This window comes from Centroberyx gerrardi, chromosome 2, assembly GCF_048128805.1.
Source record: "Centroberyx gerrardi isolate f3 chromosome 2, fCenGer3.hap1.cur.20231027, whole genome shotgun sequence".
Classification (NCBI taxonomy): Eukaryota; Metazoa; Chordata; class Actinopteri; order Beryciformes; family Berycidae; genus Centroberyx; species Centroberyx gerrardi.
Window position 1 is genome coordinate 8,544,606 of NC_135998.1, and position 17,451 is coordinate 8,562,056.

At 39.7% G+C, this 17,451-nt stretch overlaps 1 protein-coding gene across 1 annotated transcript; it reads left to right on the top strand.

The window, feature by feature from the left end:
- The first annotated feature begins 989 nt into the window (after positions 1-989).
- LOC139916386 (bromodomain-containing protein 3-like) lies at positions 990-17,027 on the top strand. The gene is made up of 11 exons (XM_078289403.1): positions 990-1,088; positions 4,614-4,962; positions 5,291-5,428; positions 5,513-5,648; positions 6,528-6,652; positions 6,760-7,101; positions 7,239-7,367; positions 7,493-7,687; positions 10,726-10,904; positions 10,992-11,266; positions 13,069-17,027. Exons 2-11 carry the CDS (start codon positions 4,762-4,764, stop codon positions 13,173-13,175), a joined length of 1,827 nt encoding a protein of 608 aa, XP_078145529.1. The 5' UTR covers positions 990-1,088; positions 4,614-4,761; the 3' UTR covers positions 13,176-17,027.
- Positions 17,028-17,451: the final 424 nt, after the last annotated feature.

Consider the following 17,451-nt stretch of genomic DNA (forward strand, 5'->3'; position numbering starts at 1 on the left):
AGAATGCTGCTGCCAGAGTTCTGACTAACACTAAGAAAACAGAACACATTACACCAGTTCTTAGATCACTGCATTGGCTTCCAGTGTGCCATAGAATTGATTTTAAAATTCTGCTGCTTGTCTATAAAGCGCTAAATGGCTTAGCTCCAAAATACATTTCTGACCTGCTCTTAGGATATGAGCCACCCAGACCTCTGAGGTCATCTGGGACCGGTCTGTTAGTTACTTCATCAGATGAAGCTGCTTTTAGTAATTATGCTCCAAATTTACTGGAATAAACTTCCAGAAGAACTGAGATGTGCTCCCACTGTCAGCTCTTTTAAAAGTCGGCTCAAAACATTCCTTTTCTCTGTGGCCTAAATCATCTGTATGTAAATGTAGCAGGTGTTATCTTTATATATTTCTTTTATGTGTGTTTTACCGATTTTATCTCTATCTCTATCTTTCCTTCTTTTCTTTCTTTTTTAATGTCATTTTAAATAGTTGTGGTTTGTGTATGTATTTTTTCTGTTTTATGTGAAGCACATTGTATTTGCCTTGTGTATGAAATGTGCTATATAAATAAAGTTTGCCTTGCATTGCCTTGCCTTGCCATTGAAATCCAGACTAAATTCTTTTAAGGATAGCAGCTCTTTTAAGGCTGGGAGAACTACTTCATCTCTTCAATGGTGGGGAAACTCTGGGATACATTAGGCCTTTAAATAAAGAATTAATTTACAAAAAACAGCATTGATAAATTACATGAAAAAATAAAATGCGTCACGAAAACCACATTTCTTGGACTCTGTTTGAGCCGCACACCGAGGGAGGGTGGGGTGGAGGGTGAACACGTCTTCCCTGTGACTCTCCCGTGATTCCTTGCGCAAGTAGCTACGTAAACGACGAATGCGACTTGGTACACAACGCGATACCAATGGCGTTACTGCTCTTACTGTCTGAATGGTCCTCTTTCCGTGAAGGCTCTTTGTCAGAAGTCACTGCCGCTTCGCGCTGGTACTTCACATCCTCAATATAAAACAGGATTCTCGGACTTCACTGCAAGCAAAAGTCTCCGGTTGCAAGCAAAATCCCAAGTAGGCCGCAAGAAAGTAATATATTAACAAATATCAAACTTTGACATGCTATCAGTTTTTATTTACTGAACGGAGGCGTAAGGCTGGGTGTTTTATCCGTTCTGTGATGCTAGCTACTCTCCACGTTTCTACCAATAGCGAGGTTTAGCCAGCTAGCTACATACATTAGCTTTGCTTGCTTTTCACGTTAGCTCAGCTAGATAGCTTCCTTGTATTTGTACGTCATTGGAGCTATTATATCTCTACAAAGTAGTGGCCATGAGTGAAAATAACTTGGAGCTAAACTGTTTGGTGGTTACGTTATAATTTCAGGATGTGATAACGTTACTTGGCAGAGAGAGAGGCTAACTGTTTGCTACCTGTTTAGCTAATTAGCGTTAGCTTGTCAACTGTGTAAGTGGATGTGGTGACTAACCTGTCGCTCATGAGCTGTTGGCTCGACAGGTAAAAGCCAGCCATCATCAAACGTTAACTTTACTGTATCTGTCAAGCAAAACACTTGACACAACCCTCTGCTCTGTCCAAACCTTGTCTAACTTTGAACTGCAGGTTTCTGCGATGTGTTATGACTAGTTTTCTCCTCTTTGTATCTTTTTTTAAACGTCTTTGGTTTTACTTATTACTTCTCACATATACACTGACAGCAGAAAGCATTTCATTTCAGACCTCCAGTCAAAGTTGCTTTTGAGTATTTTTTGATAGCCTACTTGTCTTGTTTTCAAAGGTGTATTCCAGTAAAGAATACATTTTATTAAGTTAATAATGCTGGTGCAACATCTGCCACTATACATTTTATACTAGTATTCATTCTACTTTTATTTTGTCCTGTAGTTTGGCCTACTCGGTTATATGCAGCCTTTCATACTACAAATACTCATGCAATTTATGGTATGTTGTCCAATAAATTAATTGGCATCAAATAAGATTTGGTTTTCAAGATTTTGTCTTCAGAATGGCTTCAATTTCATTGTGCTATGTTGTACATGACTTGCTAAATTATACAAATTATTTGAAATTAAACGGTTTCTTTCTTTCTTCCTTTCTTTTTCTTTCTTTCTTGTCTGCTTGCAAGTTTTATTTAGCCTAATGGGCTTCAACCATCACTGCAATACCACCATACTGCGATATTTGAAGGCTTCCCACAGAGTTGGGCAAGTAAAGTCTGGTGCAAACCAGTTAAAGCTACAATATACAACTTTTTGTCGGTAAAATAATACATAAACGATATCTTATACATTATCAATTTGTGTCTGTGACCCTGTGTGTAAATACCCAAATTCCCCCATTTGCCTGAAACTGTTGTTTCAGTGTATGTTTGTGATGTTTTTGGGCCTATACAATGTGCTGTAGGCAAGTGTGGTGTGGGAGTGTCCTGAGGTGACCTGGGTGTTGGCTATCAGGAAGTCATAGCAACAACAACAATGGCGGACAGCAGTAAGAAACAAAAGAACAGTGATACTAAATGCGGAGATTAGACCTGTTGAAAATCACAGATGAACGTCGACATTGAATTTTAAATTGCAGATTTCCTGCGTTGTGCGTTTGCCATCTAGCCTACTTGAAGTGCCTGTGTTGGCTTTATGGATGTTTGTTACCTCAGCCTGAGGTTTGATGACATTTGAAGGTAGATTGCTCATCAAGATGAATGACAAGTCTTGGGGCGGGAACATGACACCCTGAGGGGGAGGAGGGGGAGACTAACTAGGCTACACTAGGCTAACTGTCACAAGGCGAAAAGTTGCATATTATAGCTTTAATGCAAGGCAAGACATATGCAAGCTCTCTGTTTACACAGTATATGCACTTCGACTGGTTTCCTTGCCCTGTCTGCAGTTATAAATAAGTTATCCACAAGAAGGAAGCAAAGCCACTATTCTCCATTGTCCACTATTATACTTTCTCAATCGCCGACAAAAGAAAAAGTTATACAGAAGATTGTACATTTGTCCATTAAACAGGTTGAGAATGCAAGATGGATATTATATTTTCATTTTGCCCATTTGGAACATGATGAAGTGAGGCATTTTCAATATTTTTGGATGCCGGCATCAAACGTTGACAACCTACTTCATCGTATCACATCTGATTATTCATGACAGTCGTGTTTACACCAGAATTGGCCACTTATTCATTTGTAGTTGTTTGTTCAGCAGTAATTGCGTTTAGCTCCTCTACCTGAAACGCATGGCATTTGAACATGCATTAGCATCACGTTACAAAATTTGGAGTTCACATTTTGCTACACAAGAATGCGAGAAATGTCCCTTGTGTTGCCCTTTGTGTTGTGTGCATTGCTTGTGTATAGTATGTAACAGGCCTAACTGTCTAGGCTTTCCCACATGATTTTATTCAGCAGTAGTGCTTGTGGGGAATGTTTTGTTTTTGGTTCCTTATCCATCTTGCTTAATAATAAAGACTGTCAAACAAGACTGCAAATAGAATGTGTAAATTGTTATCACTGCCCGTCATTAATACACAGTGTTCTTCTCATTGATACAATATTGTGTCTTCACATTGAGGCTGTGAAAAGATTTCATGTTCACAAAGTCCGCCTCATATTGCCCAGGGCCGTGTGATGTAATGTGAGTGCAGTCTGTTGCATTAATCACTGTCGGGAATCCTATGAGAAGAGGATTTCAGCGCACTTAATGTGCAACAGTAGGCCTAAATTTCATTCACTATTGATAACTAATGACAAGTAAGCCACCTGCTGCTTGTTAGAGGCCCTCTTTGTTAAAGCCAGAGTGTGTCAATGGCCTGGAAATGCTACAAACATTTATTATATGTGATGTAGCCTAATAAATATAACTCTGATATAATAAATCATCACAGAAAGGCAAGTGCTTCTACTGATCTCTAAACACAGTCACCATAATAACCCGTTTTACTATCTGTTAATTCAGTATTTTCCCCCTGTACAGTTCTGTTTATTACTTGTCACTACTTTATGACCTGTTAAAAGTGAGACACCTTTGTGAGATGAAAAGCCAGGGTTTTACTAATGTTTCTTTCTTTTTCTTTCTTTCTGTCTTCCTGTCGTTCTTTCTGTGATATTATGATAAAAAAAAGTGTCAGTGAAATGATTGCGGTGTTGTGGGTTTCTTGCTGTTCAGTAAAATTTTACTTACTTACCTCTTCCTACTGTATCGCCTTTTCCTATTGTGGTTGTAGCTGAGCAATGTTTACATACTGGCTTAATAAATAAAACAGTATCTGGATGGACGGGCAGCGCATCACTTATTGAAACACAGAATGTGTTTGGCACAGGGCACAACTTATATAAACAGGACAACATTTAAGCAGATATTAGAGTTATGGGCAAGCAGCACATAAAGCATGTAGCACAGAGGGTTGGCAACAGCACAAGACCATAGTCAAACAAGCACACATATATGCAAACATATTGGTTTGTAAGCCGCTGACAGTACATACATTTGGTTCGTAAAATACATTGACAGACAAGTTAAAAGACACCACACCATCTTCACTCAAAATTCACATCTCAGGTATTTCAACTCGGTTTTGTTTTGATGCCAACAGGTTGCACTGTGGGATTCTGAAATGGGATGGTGCTCCTCCAGAGCCTCTGAAGAGCTGACGGACAGAAACTACAGAACTCACTGAAGATAACTGCAACCAGCAGAGGTTGTGGCTCGTTCTTGAACCCTGGTCCCTTCCTGTCACTATCATGTCGGCAGTAACAACACCAACTCCAGACCCCCCACAGCCTGTCAACCCCCCGCCCCCGGAGGTGACCAACCCCACCAAGCCAGGCCGGAAGACTAACCAGCTGCAGTACATGCAGAACGTAGTGATCAAGGCCCTGTGGCGGCACCAGTTCTCCTGGCCTTTTTACACGCCTGTCGACGCAGTCAAACTTGGATTACCGGTGAGTAGTTTGCAGATTTTATGTCAGAGCCGTTTCAATCTGGTATTCATTGCCATTCATTTCAGAATTCAGCGATTCTGTGTTTTAATATCATATCATCAAGCAACACAGAAATTGTCTTCAGTCTCAAAGACAGTTTCAGCATGTAGCTACCCAGCAATCTTGATTTTACAAGTCAAAAACGTTACATATCACTGATGATGACACATACTGTACCTCTGTCTTAAGCTTGCTTTTCATATTCTTTTCTAAACTACATACCTGATGGCTTTGAAAAAAAAAAGCAAGACTGTATGCGTCTGACACATTGATTTATTTTGTTAATTAGGACTATCATAAGATAATAACAACTCCTATGGACTTGGGAACCATCAAGAAACGACTGGAAAACAACTACTATTGGAGTGCTACTGAATGTATGCAAGACTTCAACACCATGTTCACCAACTGCTACATATATAACAAGGTGAGAAGCTACATGAGCGAAAATACACCATGTCTGTTAGTCTCACAGATGGCAATGCCTCATAGATTTCCCACTTTATTCTAGCCAACAGATGACATAGTGCTGATGGCCCTTGCCTTGGAAAAGATATTCTTGCAAAAAGTTGCCCAGATGCCTCGAGGGGAAGTGGAGCTTTTACCTCCTGCACCCAAAGTCAAGGCCAAAAAAACTATCGTGCCAGGTAATGAACTATCACTTCTATTAAAGGTACACTAGGCAACTTCTCACATTGCCAGCTCCATACAGCAGCGAGAGGTAACTGATTGAAAATTTGAACTTTAATGCCCAGAAATCACATGATGTGGCATTAATTAAACAGCACACAGCATGCTCATGTTTACCAACCCGGCCGGTCTGTGATGCTTTATACCAAAGGATACTAAAGGGATGAGAGAGACAAAAGATCTAACACTGAGTCCAGCTTTCTCTGGACAGAGCGCTGCTCGCTGCTGTTTGGGAGGCAGTTTTGAATTTTGCTCTTAAATTTTGATTTGTCACTTCTTGTGGGCAGAGAGGTGTCCATACCCGACACCGAAATAAAATTTTTGCAAATAGTGCGACTCTGCAGGGTCTAAATCATGGGGATGGTACGCTCTTCCCTATTGCAGCCCCACTTTGTGATTTAGGCTGATGAGATGGGTGTCTTTTTAAACAAAAATCTTGCCTTGTGGAGCTTTAAAGCTACTCTAAAGTTTTGCAGAATTTTATCTAAATATATCATTATCAAATGACTTGTCACAAAGGCCAGCACAGATACACTTCACAACTCCCGTGATTTACTTCTGACATGTTTGAACGAAGCAAGACCTCCCAAACTGGACTAATTGAAAGCATAAAGCATATCATTGGGGCTGCCCTTTAAAATTATAACAAGGTTTGTTTAAGGATTAGATTAGGTGTCATTGCAGTTCATTTCCTAGCAGTGTACTGATAAGAAAACTCTAAATGTAGCACATTGCATACTTGAAGAAATGCAGAACATAGTATTACTACTTGGTCTCCAAATGTATTTATTTTTTCAGCGTTTTATCTTTTAATTTGTGTAAATAAACACACATAGGTGGGCAGGATGGAACTGTGACCTCATGCTCTCCAGCTACACCACCCTTATATCAGACAAGCCTCAACTCTTCTACCTCCAACTCGCCCTCAACCCCCAACCAGTCATTCCAGACTGCCATCAGAGTGAGTCACCATTTGTGCCATCGACCCTTAATTATGTTATCTTTAAATTACAGAGGATAAGGAGAATCTACCCTTATTGTGGTGTTTTGTGTGTTTTAATTAAGAAGAAAGGGCTGAAGAGGAAGGCTGACACCACCACCCTCATGACTTCGGCAATCATCACCAGCTTGAGTGATTTACCAGAGAGCAAGCGGAGACGTGAAAGCGCAGGCCGAGCCATCAAGCCTCCCAGGAAGGACTTTGAAGAAAGGGAGTTGCCCCAGCATGCAACCAAACCGGGTAGACTGAGCGAACAGCTCAGGTATTGCGACGGTATCCTGAAGGACATGCTGTCCAAGAAACACGCAGCATATGCTTGGCCTTTCTACAAGCCTGTTGATGCCGAGGCTCTGGAGCTACATGATTACCATGACATCATCAAGTACCCTATGGATCTCGGCACTGTCAAAGTATGTGTATTTACACAAACGCATACACAGCAACACATTCTTATTCTCTCTGTGGTTCAACTTTTCATTTTTTATGATGTATGTTTGGTTATGGATGCTATTATTTGCTTTGATAACATCAAGTTGTTGATTTCCAGAAAAAGATGGATGGACGAGAGTACCAGGATGCACAAGGTTTTGCTGCAGATGTCCGATTAATTTTCTCAAATTGCTACAAATATAACCCCCCAGATCACGATGTTGTTGCTAGGGCCAGGAAACTTCAGGTGTGTTTTGAATTGTCGAATTGCCTCTTTAAGACTTTAAAGTGAAACCAACGTTTTGGTTGTTCTCTAGCTCCAGCTGTCCATTATTTGACTCTTCATCTTCTTTGTGAATATATTTGTTTCAGGGTGTGTTTGAGAAAAGGTTTGCAAAGATGCCAGACGAGCCTGTGGAGCTGACCTCATCAGTGGGGGGCGTGTCCACTAAGAGCACGACCTTTAGTGAGAGTAGTGGCGATGACTCCAGTTTGGACAAATCTGACTCTGAGGAGGAGCGCACCACCCGACTTGCTGAATTGCAGGAGCAGGTGGGCGCAGAACAGGTGGGTTTCAGCACCAATTTCTATCTCCAAATCTTCTAACATAACACCACAGTCTGCTGCTCCAGACCTGTTCCTGAGATAGAGTGTTCTTGACGGATTCATCATCACCATAGACCAAAAAATTCATCCTCTACCGCATTTTTCATTTGCATTTCCTTGCAGATACAGGCATAGAATACTTGGATCCACTACCTTTAAAATCCTTTTATTGCTGGTATTTCTGTGTTATTTTGGGGGAGAAATGGGTGCAGCAAGAATTATCAGGTGGCTTTCTTTTCCCTTCCCAGCCTGCTCCCTTCAAGTTAATTATTGATATCATTTTATTTCCAGATGAAAGCCAAGGTCATGACATTTTTTTCTTCATGAAGCATAAGCGGTCAATGTATAATAGTGTGAGAATATGTGCCATAGATGTGGCGTTTGTTACTGGTAGGGCAGATAATATATTGGTCTGTCTGTGTGTGAACATTCATGACTAAATTTCCTGTTAATGCATGTTTATTTAGTTATAGGGGTCTGAATTGCTAGAGAATAACCAGCCTCTTTATGTATTTTGCCTCCTACAAGTAGAGTTAAAGTAATAATCTGCAACATTTTCATACAAATAAATGTCTGTTTTGCCGCTCTGTTTTGCTATTAGATCTAGTACTAAGATTACTGTACTGTGCTCGGGAGGAGCAGATCTATAAGAGGCAGGCTCTGTGTGTTTGTTCATTTGTGCATTTGTGTGCACTGCTTACAGGAATTACAGTATGCACTGTTTAGGCCGCATAGAGCCACAATAGCTTTACATAACGGAAATACAGTGTGCGCTTGTACACCAGGCAGTACGGTAGAAGTTAAACAAGCATCAACCAACTCGAGGCTGGTGCACTGTGCATCCACATATCAGGAAGTAGCTCTGTGAATTTCTAACTATAGTGGCTAAGTCAACACATGAATTAAATATTTTGTTCAGCAGGTTCTCTTAGTTACAACAACACTATGCTACCACAGCAGTTTGGTGTTAACAGGTGGAGTTTTAAAGTCAACTTGGTTTTACTCACTCCAATCATGCATACCACCCTTCCACCCATGCACCTATAAAGCACTAGTGCACTTGTTCGTCTTTCTCTAGTCTCAGTAGAACAATCCATCTTTGCCTGTTTGGGGGGTGTGGCAGGTGCTGTCAGTCAGTGATGTCAAAAGAACTGGTTACACTTTTGTGAAGTGATCACTGTCAAGTGTAGTTTAAAACAAAAAACAATCTCGCGGATTACTTTAATCACTTTAATCGGATCACTTTAATACTCTAAAACATACTTTTCCTCCTTGACAGATCAAGCATGAAAATCTGTTAATAGTTCAGTGTTTGCCCAGGCATAGTTCCTGTGATGGTTTCTGGGAGCTACAGCTCTGGGCCAATATTCAACCTCCATTATTTTGCTGCACCATAGAACCCAACTGACCCTCTTGCCTGGGGCTTCTCCCTCACTTTGATAAATCAGTGGCTCCCTTGGGTGATGCCTCTGCAGATGGTGTCTGTTCGAGCCTGCAGCACCTGGTAGAACCAATGATAGTGGCCTTCTTTCAGGGCTACTCAGGCAGTAGCTTAGGTTGTGCTGCAGAATTCTTCTCCTGAGCCTGAGGGGGCATGATAGTAACCCAGTCTTGCCCTAGCAGAGGAGGTTGGGCAGGCTGGAGAGGATGCTGTAGACTGATTTCGCTGAGGCTTGGCCTGCCATAACTCAGACTGAGAGGTTTTATTGTCCATTCCCTGTTCCTGTCTCTTCTGTGAAACTTTCTGTCACATCCCCATCATTCTGCTGGAACGCAACTCCTCTACCCATAGGGCCATAGAAGGGAGGGTGTCAAATCCAGGTCTTGAAATTTCCTAGCAGTCTTGGTTTTCTTTTGGGGTTTTTTGACTGCCGCCAGCAGTCTCTAGCTGTAGACTAGTTGTCTAGATGGACAGTATCCCCCATGCAGTCAAAGATCTCGCTCAGGCTTCTGGTAGATCTTTCTGGAATGGATGAAATCAGAGCGCCTCCTAGAGAAATGTGAAATTTGTCATCCAACTTTCCCTCATCAACACCATGGATCTGAATTTTGATCGGTGTCCAAGTGATGAGCTTCTCAAGGCCCTTGAAGATTAATCTGCAGTCTGGCACTAATGTAGCTGTTCCTGTCAGGTCATCCATCAAGGCTCTGATGAGGCTTTTGAATGCAGACATGGTCAGAGGGCTTGACCAGCATGTTGAACGTTCTTGAGTCAGCAAATTTATAATAAGGTTAAATGTATCTCATTGGAGCTAAATGATCAAATTTTCAGTGTTCTTGACTTTTCTAAAAAATGTTTGCAAGTCTTTAGAGAAATTGACCCTCTTTATACCCAAGATAAATAGCATTAACATGCCAGATTTTGTCTGAGTAGAGCATAACTACATTAAACCCAGGAGTAAATGCATCCAAGATGCATTGAAGTAAAGCAGCTAGCTGACAACCCTTCATCAAGTCTGACTAATATATCGGCAAGATGGATGGAGAGACTTAATAGCCTCATGAATTTCCACGCTGGTTTTGTTTTTTTACATATTACTGCTGGTTACATTTACAGAAAAACAGAAAAGCTTCTTCAATTAGATTTTTCTGTGATTTTGCTGCTGTATATTAACAACTTTCAATGTTTTTCATTTTACAATTATAAATTACCTAAATTTAAGAAGAATTTAAGGCCGCTATGAAAAAAATCATAATGTTGAACCTGGCAGATGTAAATGAAATGTGGATAATTCACATCTAGATACTATCTGCATAGAAGATGTATGTTATTGCAGGGAGTAAAGGCGGGGTATTGGCTCTTTTTTTTAATATCCATTTAGTGTTCTTCAGTTATACTTGTAGAAAACATTGTGGATCAAGATAATTTGAGATTGAAAGGTGTGGTATTTTCATTGGAACTCTATAGCCGAGTTTTCTCCAGTCTTGTGCCTCTGTTTATTGTGGTAATATTGCCATGTGGCACCACGCTAACCCATCTCCATTGGCTCTCTACCCAGCTTAAAGCCGTCCACGAACAGCTTGCCGCACTCTCTCAGGACCCTGTGGGTAAACCAAAGAAGAAAAGAGAGAAAGACAACAGAGAGGACGCCATGCACAGTAAAGGCAATACAGACGAGGATAAGAAGGCAGGAAAGCACGGCCAGCTGAAGAAAGGTGCTGTCAACACCAGCTCCAGGTAGGACGTTTTACATAACTGACAGCCTCTGCATTCAAACTAAATCACTCCATACAGACCTTTGGTAGTTTCTGTCTTGTCCTCCAGGCAACCAAGGAAGGGAGCCAGGGGCTACGATTCAGATGATGAATCTCTGCCTATGACATACGATGAGAAGCACCAGCTGAGCCTGGACATTAACCGGTTACCTGGGGCAAAGCTGGGCCGTGTGGTGCGCATCATCCAGACACGAGAACCGTCACTACGCGACTCCAACCCCGACGAGATTGAGATAGACTTTGAGACGCTCAAGCCCTCCACTCTGCGGGAACTCGAGCAATATGTCAAGACTTGTTTACATAAGAAGTTGAGGAAAGCCGAACGTAAGTACTGAGGTCTTGTACCGCCTTTTTTAAAAATTCACTACATGAAAACTATAAGACTGACAGCCACAATAACAACAGTCACCTACCAATGCAATGTGTTGATACAGAGTTTCAGGCAACCTCATAAAGTTCAGACACATCATCATCCTTATCACCAGTCTCCACCAGTTGTTGACATCATGATCAACAAACAATCATAGCCTTCCTTCCTCCTTCTGCCAACATTTAGGAGGCCTAATACTGTAGAGTTAAAGGAGTCCTTATACCTGTTTTTCTTGGCAGTAAGACTGAACTGAGGTAGTACCTTAGACACAGAATGTAAGGGGTGGGCCCAGTCAGAGATAATGGCATTTCCTTTGTTTACCACCTGTCTATTGTATATGTCACTCTGAACTAGGCTACTGAACTTACCAACCTCTACCAGGGTTTCATACGCCAGTGAGAAACCCTGTTAAATACCCCTACCTATTTCACGCAAAAGGGGCGGAGAAAGCAATGGAAACGGATGACGAATCCGAATCGAGCAAAGGAGCCTCCGTAGCCTGTTGGCAGAAATGCTAACACATCTAACTCCTGTAAACATAGCCTCTGTAAAGGCTTCATCTCTGTAATATGATGTTAGCACCAACTTGAAGCAAGACAGAGTCATCAAGGTCTTGTCAGCCTGGAACTCTGCAGGCACGACTGTCCTTTTTTTTTATCACAGTTGTCATGGCACCATGGTCATCAATAGCCAGTCAGGTCAGACAGTTGGAGTTTGAGACACTTCATTCGTCCATACCTGGACAATACCACACTTCATCACATTGTTCTAAAAATCATTTTCTATAAAAGCACACTCGACTTCTCTTTGCTAAGGTGCTAGAGGCCAAAATAAATCAAAGTGGAGGAAAAAAAAACCTTCTGAACGCTGCGAGTTTCTCCATTTAACCAAGCTTTCAGCCTAGTTGACCTTCATCGGGGCTTACAATACACACAATACAACTGGGCAAGATGCCCTGTTGAAGGTCAACTAGACTGAAAGCTTGGTTAAATAAAGAAACTCGCATGGACCTAAGTGTTCAGAAGTTTTGTTCCTCCGGGGTTGAATGGTATTAAAATTTGATGAGAAATTGACAAAAGAGTAGCCGGGCGTGGTTCTTACTGGCCTCCGAGTGTTTGAAGATCAGATCAAACAGAGTGAGAGCAGTCAGTGTCTTGTACACAACGTTGAAGCGTTTGTGTGTTTAACTCGGAATGCCCACATTAAAAAGAATTTTATTGTTTTATTTATGAATTTATAATCAACCATAAACAAAGCGTAACAGTCATTACTCACTTTTTGTAAGTAGACTTGATTGTGAAAATAACCAGTAATTTTGATTTTTATTGTCTTGGACTGCCGACATCGGTGGATTTGCTGCAGTGTTTACTGGCTCATGTTGACACACTTCCACGAAGTGGGAGAAATTCAGAGCCTGCAAAAAAGTCCCATTTATCCTACTTGTAATTACCAAAAAGAGGTTGATGTGAACGTTTTTTCCCAGTCGGGAGGTCGTATTTACGGTAAATCTGATATGACATGAATGCGGCATGACCACCCTGCGTGAAGGGTCTGTTTCTGAGCTCAAAGGAGTTTTTACTAAAATCATGCACCTGCGTGAATCATACTTTTATTTTATTCCTCTATGCACTCGCATATGGTCAGGTTCTGTGTGTTTTTAGCTTTTTATTTTTTTTCATTATTACTGTTTTTGCGTGTGTGTGTTTTATCTGGTTATACAAGTAAGTCACTGCTGCCTTTATTTCCCCTCATCCAGAGAAAGGCAGTACAGCTGGATCCCATCTCGGCGGCAGCAGTAGTTCTTCAGATTCGGGCAGCAGCGACTCCAGCGGCTCCAGTTCAGACAACAGTGACTCCAACTGATACAGTAACTTGGTGAACTATATCGGTTATATATATATATTTTTCACAGTGAGATATATGAAGAGATTTTTTCCAAACAATACATGCCAAATTTTCAATTGCCATTTCTTTTTTTTTTTTACATGGGAAATGAAGGTTCAAAGATCGCTTGTTATGGCTGTTCTCGTTATATTACAATGTGCCCTTTAGATGCGATCAAAAGTGTGTTTATTTATGAACCGCAATATCCGTCACTGCTGTTTCTTATCAAAACGCTATATATCCAAAACACAGCTGGATGGGATGCTTGGGCTGCTGGCGTGAAATTCAAGGGACACATTTCCTAACATCTGAGCTTCAACCAATATCCTATTTCTGTCTTTTATTTTGTCTTTGCTATTTATTTTCCCCATTTACTGTATAAACGTAGGCCCATTTAAATTGTGATATTCTTCATAGAAATGTTAAGTGTTCTTTTGATATCTTTTCCCTCGTTGTGTTGGACAGCTCTCAATAGCAGCTGTTTAAGCTGTCAGTAGGGTCAATTCACTGCCACCACAAAATGGATCCATTACTATTTTGACCATGGAAAGCTGTAAATTTAAATATTTTCTTGTTGGACATTAAACAGGAAAGAGATTAACAATAATGTGGAAAACAAGAAACAACCTCAAAGCAGCTTCAAGTATATAAAGGCTGATAATTGGCAGTTAGGGATTGATATTTGTCATTTGTTTTGGCACTTATCCAATTAAAATGCTCAAAAATCACTCCAAAAGATTATCTCAAGAGCCCAAGATGTGGAAAACACTGGACATAGTTAGTGACAGTAACCTTTGATATGTGGAAGTTCTGGAGAAATTGGCCATTTTGGTGATCGGTCTAGTCTATAAAGGCAAAGAGCAACATAGTTTCCTGTTTGCCCTTGCATCATTGAAAAGGTACTGCATCAAACAAGGTGATACACAGGCAAACAACAGGACAATTTAAGGGTTTCATTCCAAAACACTATATTCACACTTTGGAAAAAATTTGCTTCCTAAATTTCATCAGTCAAAATTTCGAAATCACAGATGGATCTATCTTCAAAAACATAACTGATTTGTAAGTAAAGGTCTCAAAATGACTCTTAACTTGTAATAGTTACCCATAATGGACTTTAATATTAGCCATCATTGTTTTAGAGAAGGTGTCAGTGTTTTCAAATGGTGGATATGTCGTTTTGGAATGAAACTCTTCAATTAGATAATTAATAATCAATAAATTACAATGTGTGTATTCTTTAAAAACATAATTAAAACATTTTCTTTGCTTTCAAGATGTAGGCCTAATAATCACTGGATAAGGGCTAACAACCTGAATGGCTATCTACTACTTTGCCTCTGCAGCTGCCTCCCATTTTAAATACAGTTACTGTATAAGAAGATATTTTTGATATTGTGATATTTGTCAAAGTTGTTCAATGACATTATTTACTTTTGTAATGCATTATATGCAAATTTCTTAAATTTATATTAGGCTTACCAATTGAAGTCCTGTGTGTGTACGCATGTGTGTGTATGTACGGGCTATAATGGCTTTTTTTGTATGCGATACTTTTATTATGAAACAAAAGTCAACTTAACAAATCTCTCAAAATGGATATATGGTGTTTTGGAATGAAACTCTTCATATGCAGTGAGTTGGTTTCCCCAAACATTTTATAGCGAAAAAATGCAATTCAAATGTATTGCCTTGTCTGGAAAAAGTGTGAGGGGATTATTTTAAATACATTTTGTGACTTTGTTCTTTATTTCAAGGAGATGTGTTCAGATTTGACCAAATGGAAAAACATGTTTTTTTGGTACACAATCACTTGAATTGAAAGACTTAAAGTCTCCAGAATATAACACAAGTAAATAGCTTCATTACGTTCTCAGAAATCTAACAAAACATTAAAAAAAAACAACAACAAAAAACTATTCTCAAGCGGCAAAAATAGCTTTTTTTCCAACACGTGACAACACCTTATTATAAAAAAAAGTGTTGCTGTCGTAATTATTGGCACCCTTTCTTGCAAAGTCAACTGAGGATGGGATAGAATAAGAGACGGGCTGAATGGAAATCCTGGTCTCAAAAATCAGAGTTTCACAATATTTTACTGGCTACAGTCTTCTTTGTTTATTCATTTTTTTTTTTTTACACTGTTAGCAGACTGTAAAGTGGTATGATTCACTTAAAAACAAACATAAAGAGACACTGGTAACATTGCTAGGGAGTAAGCTGTACCCTACAAGCATCCAGATCGCCTGTGTGTGTCCATGGATTTTTATGGTATTTTCAATTTAGTTGTTATTCTCTCTGGGGTCCTGTGGATAGCATTACAAATAGGAGATAATATATCAGGATGAAAATATATCTTGATTACCACCTTGCATCAAGATAGCTATTGCACATTTTAGCGTAATATTTCTCCTGATTATTTTCCTATTGATGTGCCTTTGAATTAGTCCAGGCACAGTGAAAGGCTACTAAAAGTTGACGGGAATTTTGTTTTCTCCAGGTCTCAAACATGTGACAGTTGGTAAATTATCTCTGTAGTCCGCTCCACACCAGAGGAAAGAATAGCCAAACTTGATGTGTGCATGAGGAGCCATGAGATCCACTGAAAAGCAAGAGGCAGCGGAAAGGCTTGCCAGAGGATTTCAAAGGACCAATCTTGAAGCAGACTTACAAAATTAAATTTAACATGTAACAAACGTAGGTGGACCTGCGTTGGACTGATCCAACAACTGTGTAACAACTGTGAACCATTACTTTTTTTAAATTAAATGTTATTAAATGAGTTAAGAATGAAGCTATTTTATGTTTAGTTCAGTATCTTTACTACAAGTGCCAACAGCAGGGCCCAATGTTAACTTTTTTTCCTCACTGGACCAGTAATATCAGCGCCTGTCTACTGTGTGCCCGCTCCAGTAGACCTGAATGAATTTTAAACATTGTCAGTGAGCGTTTTTGGTCAAGTCAGTGGATTAATATTGTATAAATACTAGACCTCTGATGCCTTTCAGTGGCAGATTTCATGTTTTAAAAAGTGGTCATCTAACTGAATGGGCTTGCAGTGCTTCTTTCTTTCACAGTAGCGGACTCTTTTACTTGCAGTTTTTAATGCTGTAGCTAAAATGTCTGTTGGGAACAGGTGTAAGAGTACACACAAAAGTATGTTAAACTCGTTTTTTTCTTTGTTTTACAGAGGCTGTGGTTAGGAAGGACAACTTGATAGATCAGTCTAGGTACATTTCTCCCATTAAGCTTGTCTTGTAGATGTGAAGAGTTTGCTCATGTGTTTTGCCTCTCTCTAGGTCTACTGTGCTCCTTCATGAATGTACGATGCCGTAAATGATTGCGCTTCACCACTTCAGTGATGAAATGTGTGTGTCACTGCTTCATAGTGCAGCCAAAATGGTCTGCATCTTGCGGACTCTGTGGCAGCTTACGGTGTTGGAACCAATCCACTTCTTTCTTTTTTCTATTTTCTTGTCAACATGAGTGCATCTGCTGCTGTTTGGTGATCTGTTGCAGACAGATTGGTGCTCCTGTCTGTTTGGTTTGCTGTCAGTGATGTCATTGCGTTACCCAAGCAGCAGTGTGTAAAACTGCATCTTTCTAGTGTGGAATATACGTCTCTGAAAGCAAGTCATTCCCTATGGAGGATCAAAGGGGCTAAACTTGAAATAGATTCACTAAATGCTTTTTTTTCATTACTGCTCTGCTTGGAATAATAATGCCACAATAACATGTTAATGAAAATATAAGTAGTAAAATTGAAATTAAGAAGAGAAATGGAAGAAATAAAACGGCAGTAAATGAAGTTGTCGAAAAAATAAATATCCTACATGTTGTTTTTTACTTGAATTCTTTTACTGAATTTAACACTTTTAGATTTTTTTTTTTTACTTATCAATGGAACACTTTCTTTTTAGCTCTGTAAGTAGGTTTTAGATTTAACTTTTCAGTTTCAAATTGTCATTTCATGTTCTCAATTTATCTTTTGAACGTTGCTATTTATGATTTAATTTTTAAATGTACCTATTATTGAAGCAGAACAGTAAATAATAAGGTATTTAGTGATTCCATTTTAATTTTGATTCTTTGGACCCTCTATATTTAACATCCTCCTTATTTCAGTGTCACATCAAGTTACAGCCCCTCAGAGTTTTAGTGCAAAATTCGGAGCTTTCCATCGCTGGAAAAACACACCAGTTATTTGATGATTCAAAAAGTTATTGGAAATAACTTATCATTCAATAAACAGTTA